At 41.9% G+C, this 8705-nt stretch overlaps 1 protein-coding gene across 1 annotated transcript; it reads right to left on the bottom strand.

The window, feature by feature from the left end:
- Positions 1-4659: 4659 nt before the first annotated feature.
- On the bottom strand, positions 4660-7665 carry PLA2G12A (phospholipase A2, group XIIA; the record flags this gene model as incomplete). Its single annotated transcript, XM_010011348.1, has 3 exons — positions 4660-4778; positions 6274-6439; positions 7589-7665. Coding segments are annotated over 3 exons (362 nt in total), but the record flags the coding sequence as incomplete, so codon positions are not given.
- Positions 7666-8705: the final 1040 nt, after the last annotated feature.

Here is an 8705-nt window from a genome sequence, read left to right as displayed (position 1 = left end):
GGCACTCAGCGGAGCGGCCCCGCCGCGGGTCTTCGCGCTGTCCCGGGGCTGCGGGGGTACCGCCGCGCCCTGACTGTAAATCCATACCGCCAGTGGCTTGGTGTTCAGCTCCCTGCTCGGGAGATGGCAGAGGCCGTCAGTCGAAACTCAGCCGGGAGAACTGCAGAGTGATGTGTTAAAGCGTCTGCGATTACTTTTTAAGTTTTCCATGCGTTATCTGTATTCCTGCGATGTGTACTTCAGTGGCCGTGTTTCCTGGACTGCACTGTCATATACACAGGCATCGTCCTGAAACATGGTGAGGAGCTGTTCGCTACGTTGAGATTTTTCAGAACTGTACTTGAAGTCCCCTTAAAGGCACATGCTGTTGCCTTGCAGTAGAACTACTGTCAGTAAAAATGCATTTTTGTTCGTGCACCCACATATAAGCCCTGGAGAGGTTTGGGTGTAAGTAATTTTGCAGCTTGTGCTATTCTTGCATCATTTCTCTTTGATCTCTTAGAACTGTGAGGGGAGCCCCAAAGTACTGAAGAGAGTGCTGAGATATCCTAACAAAGGCTGATATTCCCAACCTGTTCATTATATGGCACTTACTGTTCATCAACTGATTCTGTAAAAACCAAGAGTTTCTAAAACAAAGACAATGACAAAAACATCCTTCTGTATAAGTACGTGCAGCCATGTACTATGGATGGGTCTGAATTTCCTATCTGGCCCACTTCTAGGTAGGCACTAGGATAAACTCAGCTATTAAGCACAAAAGGTGGTGGGTATAAAGTGGGTATTTTTACCCAGTCTGGCCTGTTTTTCCACAAGCTTCTTGCATGACTTAAGCCTTTTAGACAAGATGTCTCCCTTTTGGTTGGAGGAGCCACGGGTATTTCTCATTACCTTTGCTTGTTTTCCCTTTGTTTGGACTTGCCCTGAGACTGCCAGCAGAGAGTGAGATAAAGATAAACCCATTGTTTAAATTGTATTTGTGTATACTGCAGTTAGAACATGATACCGCTGTAACAGCTCAGTGTCTTCCAGTGTGCAACGAGCAGATTCATTTTTCTGCAAACTGCAAATCCCCGATCTCTCAGCTCATGGTAAAGCCATCCTAAACCCACTGGCAGCAAGAACCCTGCGTGAAGTAGCAGCTGTAAACCTGAATCAAGGGCTCTGTAACAGCTCTATGTTCAGCACTTTGAACTCACTCAGCCCTGTTCCTCAGTCCAACAGTTTGCTTAGATCCTAGTAAGACAATCAAACATCTTTTCCACTTTGTTTTGCTGGACGTGAAGAGCATATGCAGTCAGACATGGTGTTCAGATCAGTCACCAGGAACTTGATCTCAGTGTATGAAGCCTAAGGTAGCATTTGACTGGAGTGCATTTCAGTTGATTTTAATATATAAAAGTTTTTGTTATATGTCCATGTACATGTTTGAAGCACTTTCAGATTGTTGCAGTAGCTCCACTGTGAATGGGAAGTGAGTATTTTTGGAGAAAGTATTACAGATATATCAGAAACACAGTTCAAAGAAGTAGGTTTGATAGTGGACACACTGCTGTTATTCAGATCACAGAATGGTTTGGACCAGAAGGGACCTTAGAGATCATTCAGTTCCAACCCCCCAGCCATGGGTAGGGACACCTTCCCCTAGACCAGGTTGCTCAAAGCCCCGTCCAACCTGGCCTTGAACACTGACAGGGATGGGGCAGCCACAGCTTCTCTGGGCAACCTGTGCCAGTGTCTCGCCAGCCTCACAGGGAAGAACCTCTTCCTAGTATCTAATCTAAATCTCCCCTCCTTCCGCTTGAAGCCATTCCTACTTGTCCTATCACTGTATCACCCAGAAAAGCAAAATAGCCCGAGGAAGCAAGTGTATTAAGACTTTAACCTGTAAGAAAAGAAAAAAAAAAGAAAATCATTGCAATATAGTATTACTGATTACGTAACAGCATGCAGTATTGAGTCACATGCCAAGAGCTGCTATATATAGAATTGTTGTGGTTTAGTAAGGCAGGCAGGTAACACACAGCCATGCGCTTGCTCTTCCCACAGTGGAAATGGGGAGAGAATCATAAAAAAGGTAAACTTATGAGTTGAGATAAAGACAGTTTAACAGGACTGGAAAGGAAGGGAAAATAACAATAATGATGAAAGTATATGCAAAACGAGTGATGCATAATGCAGTTGCTCACCATCCGCAGACTGATGCCCAGCCAGTCCACGAGCAACAGGACGGCTGTCATCCCCCAGCAGCTCCTCCCAGTTATATTGTATAGCAGGATGCCATATGGTATGGAATATCCCTTTGGCCAGTTGGGGTCAACTGTCCCAGTTGCGTCCCCTCCCAGTTTCTTGTGCGCCCCCAGCCTACTTGTTGGAGGGATAGTCTGAGGAGCTCAAAAGTCCTTGACACAGGGTAAGCAGTGCTTAGCCACAACTAAAACATCAGTGTGCTATCAGCATTGTTCTTAAACTGAAGGCAAAACACAGAACTGCACCAGCTACTAGGAGGAAAACTAACTCTATCCCAGCTGAAACCAGTACATGTATTATATTTTTTACATGCATATATAAGTTGTTAATGGTATGATTAATCTTGGGGATGACAGCAAGCCTTCATTTTGGGGCTGTGGCCTGTAAAATTCCATTTGTGTAGTTTGCAGGTAACTGTAATCAAGGATTTCTGCTGCAGGAAAAGCTTAAGCAAAGTGAAGATTTTGTGGAAGAAGTCAAATGCTTCCTCTGGTTTGCAAGCCAAACTATCAAAGTGGTATCCAGCAGTGTTAAAGCTCTTTTCTTTGTTAGGAACGGTTTGAAGGAAACTCTGGAAGGCTTTCATGGTATAATTACAGGTCAATACAGACAGGAACAAAACCAGTGAGGATTTTCTGTGTTTATTTTTAAGCATCTAGTTTAAGCTCTTCCTACCCAACTCGATGGCCTCCTAACTGAATTACAGTGTTTTGGACTCATGGTGATACTTTTTTTACTTTAAACAAGCAATGTCATTACCATTCCATGCTTTGGTGTTGTAAGACTTTCAGGATTCCAACCATGGAATCCCAGGGTAATTCAGAGTTCTTTCAACTCTATGGCAGAAAACACATTTCACAAAATTTAGAGAAACCACAGGTTCTTCAAGCACAGTTTTCAAAAACTCTATGATAATACTTATCTTACAGTGCTACTTCATACCCACAGATATGAAAAGAAACCACAAAGCACAGCCAAAGAACTTTAGCAGGAACTTTATTCTATAAGGCACTTACATTCACTGTCATGTACAGTAAGCTGTCCTGGTTTCAGCTGCGATAGAGTTAATTTAATGCCTACTAGCCCTAGTGAAAAACGAAACAAAAACCCCACAAACAACTGATACAGAAAAAACATATAAAGTACTTTCAGAGGAGAAACAATGTTATAGTCCAGGAGTCTGGCAAGTTTTAGGCTTTTAGCATGGTTACCACTCCCTGCTCGCAGTCACAGCATTTTCATTTTCAGTCCTCTTGTGGATTTCTAAAGCAGAATCAGGGGAGCAGGAGAGCAAATCAAAATTTCATGACAGAGGACCTACTGCAAAAGTTAACTAAGGACTGACAACTGGAGGTAAGCAATGAAAGATCGGTACAGGGAGCAAACTCAAAATAATTCAGACATCAGGTGATTTCAACTAAACAAGTCAGAGAGGGAAGAGGTGGCAGAAGTACAGGCTCAGATGTTTCTCAGCCTCACAGAGGTCATGGCAACAGATGACAAATACAGGCTCAAATATCCATCAGCCTCACAGAGGACATTTTAAATAAAAAGGTTTATTGGGCATACTGACCCTAACAGTGGAACAACTTTCAGGTTTTAGCAAAAAGGACTAAATCAAAGGTCAATACAGTAACCTAGTTGTGCCACAAGACAAATATAAATCAACTTCTTTGAACAATATATCTTTTCTATGCATACAATACATAACAAAATGTTTTATTTGAAAAATAAACATTTGATTAATTTTTAAAATAACATAACAACTACATTCCACCATTCTGTCGAATTAAAAGTACATCTTTAGGTTGCAAACTGTTCATTTCAGTGGTCAAGCCTTAAAAGGATCAACATATTTGATAAGAAAAGTCCTGCAGAAGTAAGGCTGATGTAGAATCAGGTAGAAGTGTGTTACGCAGATGTATACCCTTGATCAGGGCTTGGGGGTTTTGTTTGTTTCAGAAACAAACCCACAGGACAGCATCCCTCAGAGAGAACTGAAGGCAACTGTACCACAAGCGGGATCTATCAGATGCATCAACTGCTAGCAAACCTAAAATTTGACCTATATTAAAAGTCATCTGAGAATTCAATACAACTCTTCTGTGCTTCTGATTTCCCTATTATGGAGTTTTCTTCAAAATTTTAAATAGCAGTAGTGTTTTAAAATAGCATACCCTGAGTGGACATACACCAAAGGAAACTAATTAGTTTCAAGCTTCTGGCACAAAAGGGATGAGAAAGAATACTTGTTTCAGGTTTTACATTAGAAGACTTTCAAACCAGTATATTTATGTCAGTGTCTAATACATTACTGTCTGAAAAGCAAGAAGCTTTGTAATCAAACACTTGCTTCATTCCAGATGAGTCTTTGACTTACTCTACACCTTGAAATCTCAGTACCTTCTTTCAGAGATCTGTCTTATCCTCGTAACGACACATACATGCAGCTCTCTGGCTATCCAGGTATGGTTTACATCCTAAGTGTATAACCGCATCAAACAATAGCTGAACAGTTGATTCACAAGCTGCAAACAAAGAGGAGTTCAGTTAAAAGTACTCTTCGAAGAGAACAGGAAACTAACAGAAATTACTCTGGCAAACAGAATGATGCTACAAAAGAAGAAATCTTCTCTGGGCTTAGCAAATAGATGGTCAAATGAAAGACTGAATCATACAGAATAATTTCAGATCTGAGTAAATATTTTTCATATGCCAAACAAAATGAACAAGAAAATTCATTGCATATGGAATGTTATCAGTGTCAGAAACATAGAATCATAGAATGGTTTGGGTTGAAAGGGACACCTTAAAAGTCACCTTGTTCCAACCCCTCCTGTCATGGGCAGGGACACCTTTCACTAGACCAGGTTTCTCCAAGCCCCGTCCAACCTGGCCTTGAACACTGCCAGGGATGGGGCAGCCACAGCTTCTCTGGGCAACCTGTTCAGTGTCTCACGACCTCACAGGGAAGAATTTTTTCCTAACGTCTAATCTAAATCTACCCTGTTTCAGCTTGAAGCCATTCCCACTTGTCCTGTCACTACATGTTGTAGCAAGTCCCTCTCCAGATTTCTTGTAGGCCCCTTTAGGTACTGGAAGACTGCTATAGGGTCTCCCCGGTGCCTTCTCTTCTCCAGGCTGAAAAAGTGCAATTCTCTCAGCCTCTCTTCATAGGAGAGATTCTCCAGCTCTCTGATCACTGAAAAGCCTAAAAACCACCACTTGGTCCTGAAAAGATGAGAGCGCTGTTTTACCTCTCACTTTTTGCATCCCAGTTTATGCAGAGGTTGCTATCTTCAACAGCAGCTCAACAGAATTGAGCAAACATTCACCAATTGTGACACTGAACACTAATGTCATGACTTAACTGCAGTTAAATGAATTTGAGAAGTTTAAACACAGGCTTGCTCTAAAAACTTTCTGCTCTTTGTGGGACTACTTAGTGTAAAAGTGACATTCCCCAAGTTAAAATGCATGGTTATGTCATTTATTCATCAAATGCAGGCCAACAACCAGAATGAATATCATATGGCCTGTTACTATAATCTCTAAAATACATTCACTAAGGGATAGCATTAATTACTCCTACTATATCACTATATTATTCTAGTATCTGATTTCACAGAAGGATACAATTCAGTTTTTTCCTACAGATTACAAGCAATCATACATAGTAGACATTTAGGAATCACCCACCAGAACAATGAATATTCAGCTATGCTACAGTAAGTGCAAGAATTATACATGCATTTTGATCAAGTTGTATTTCCATATTCACACTCCTAAAAGGGAAGCATTATTTTTTCTACTTATGGTTAGCGTTAGCCCTGCTCATTTTCCTGTGCTGTGTCACTGCTCTGCTGTATGAGTGTCTGGGCTACATGACAGAGGGACAGTACAAGGAATCTTTCAGCAATAGCATCAGCTTATGAAAATGGGGCATTTCTGCACTGCACAAAGATTCTTTGCCAAATAAGCTGAGTTAAACTTGAAATAAAAGAAAGGCTTTTTCACACTTACCCTGGACACTCTCTGAGATTCCAAGCGTTTTCTGCACGTTTCTGCAAATTTTGGAGAGGCAGGACTGAAACTGCTCATCACAATCATTTTTTGTATTGCCACAAGTGTCGTAGCATCTGTCGTGGTGATTGCAGCACTTTGTCATCGAAGGGATACCGATGTCAAACTGTGAAGAAAATCCCCCCACAACCATTCCATTGGTATTCCAGTTAAGAAAGATGCACCCTACGAATAGTCTGGAACACTCAGAAATTAAAAACTAATGCAATCAATCCAGCTGTCATTCACTTATCTCTGCATTGTGCTGTTCACCTCTAGTAAGCTGCAGTGGTTTGCCCCAGCCAGCAGCCATGCACCCACAAAGTTGCTTGCTCACCTCCCATCCCCCTCCATGGAATGGAGAGAATAAGAAGAGCAAAAGCAAGAAAACGTGTAGGTTGAGATAAAGACAGTTTGAAAGATGAATAGAAGAAAATGCCACAAAATTAGCAGTGCGAAGGCAATCGTTTACCACATCCCACAAGCAGATGGATGCCCAGCCAGTCTGAACAACAGCTGCCTTGGAAGCCAAACACACGTACTACCACCATCACCCCCTCCTTTCTTCCACTACTCCAGTTCTTGCTGCGGAGTGTGACTCTGTGAGGTACAGAATATCCCTCTGACCAGTTTGGGTCAGCTGCCCCTGCTGTGTCCCCTCCCATCCTCTTGCCCAGCCCCAGCCTGGGCTCTGGGGTGATGGAGAGGCAGAATGGGAGAAAAAGAGAAAGCCCCAAAGCTGTGCAATTACTGTGCAATAGCCAACACTCACAGTGTTCTGGCCCAAAATCCTAAACACAGCACCATGCAGCCTGCTATGAGGAAAGTTAACTCCATTCCAGACAGATCCTGTACATAAGCTAATGTGTATTTTCTTTCTAGCACTAAGGAAAATGGATTACTGTCAGTAAGGACAGAAGGAGTCAGAGCCAAACCCTCCACTCTCACAAAGCTGCAGTCGGGGTTATTCAATGCTTTCAATATTCTGAGAACAGAACACTAAACCAAAAATTCAAAAATTAGAAATTACTCATCAACATTCAGTTTTATTCCTATAATATTTTATGTCAATGGTGAAAATGTTTATACTATGTTCCTTTATAATACTAAAATTTTCCATATGTTACTACCAAAGCCTGTGTTGGAGCTGATAAAAGCAGAGACATTGTACATGGATGCTGTCTCATCCTTAGAACAGGGGAGGGAGAAGACCACCTACATTGAGGAAAGTTACGTATGGAATACACACGAAAAAGCCCCAAATGGAAATACTCACCTGAACTCCAAATAGAGGGGATCCACAACCATTTGGTGGTGATGGTTTGTATCCGTAGCGAGGAAAGGGCTTTGATCCTGTAAAAGGTAATTTATCATGCCTCAAATAGAGGGGTTTTTTTCTACAGAATTTTAACACTATTAAAACTCACCACAGGCATTTGTGTGGCTTAAGACAGTATCAGTTACACTTTTAACTTAAACGTATATTCGGGCACCTAAATATCAACAATTCCTGCCAAATTACAACTTAGGGATACTAAGCTTTTTAAAAACAGGGACAAGACACCTCAGCAAGTGTCACTGTTAGTTTCCCGAGTAAAAAAAAAAAAAAAGAGCTTGAGTTACTAAAGTTGATCTGTCATTTTAAATGCAAACTGTAAGATTACATTAAAGAGTACTTTAAAGTAAGTTCATTAATACTTCCCTGCATTATATGCAATCACCAGTAGTGGTCTGATTATTATTTTTTAGCTTCACCTTTAAAATTAAGGAAATATCTTTTTTATCTCTACAACTCTAACATTAATAAAATTTAAATCAGTGCAGACTTCTAAGGCCACATCTCCCTGAACACTTACTAGCGCAGCAAGGCAGGTAATTCTGCATCCCAAGCAGAGAAGATTAGGGAGTTCATTTGAAAAATGACCCCCCCTCCCCTTGTTTCTGTATTAAAAACAAACTAAGACCACAACTAAAAGTAACAGAGAAGAAAAAGCGTATTTGAAAAGTGCATGTTCTAGTACAGAGAGGAAACGTCACGGCGTCCTGGCCACTCCTGCGGAGCCGGGGAGGGTGCCGCCACCGAACTCCTCTCCTGACTTGACAAATAACCCACTCCTGACCTGACAAATAATCCACTGGGGGTGAGTCGATTCGGCCCAAAGAGCCCAAGAGGGTCTATGAGAACCCTCTGGTTTTGGGCACGCTGAAAACCCTGCAAGAAACGGCCTTTCAGAGAATCGCCCGCCTGGCACCCGGGAACGGCCGGGGAGCCGCCTCCAAGCGGGATATATGCGTGTTTATATCGATATATATGTACACGTATAACAACTTGTTAGTGAGGTTTCCTCCGTGGCTGCGCCCCGGTTCCCTGGGAGCGTCGGCCGCACCGGCTG

The sequence above is a fragment of the Nestor notabilis genome, unplaced genomic scaffold (assembly GCF_000696875.1).
Source record: "Nestor notabilis isolate BGI_N333 unplaced genomic scaffold, ASM69687v1 Scaffold26753, whole genome shotgun sequence".
In the NCBI taxonomy this organism is placed as follows: Eukaryota; Metazoa; Chordata; class Aves; order Psittaciformes; family Psittacidae; genus Nestor; species Nestor notabilis.
The sequence above is the reverse complement of the archived record's forward strand: the minus strand, read 5'-3'. Positions and strand labels throughout refer to the sequence as shown.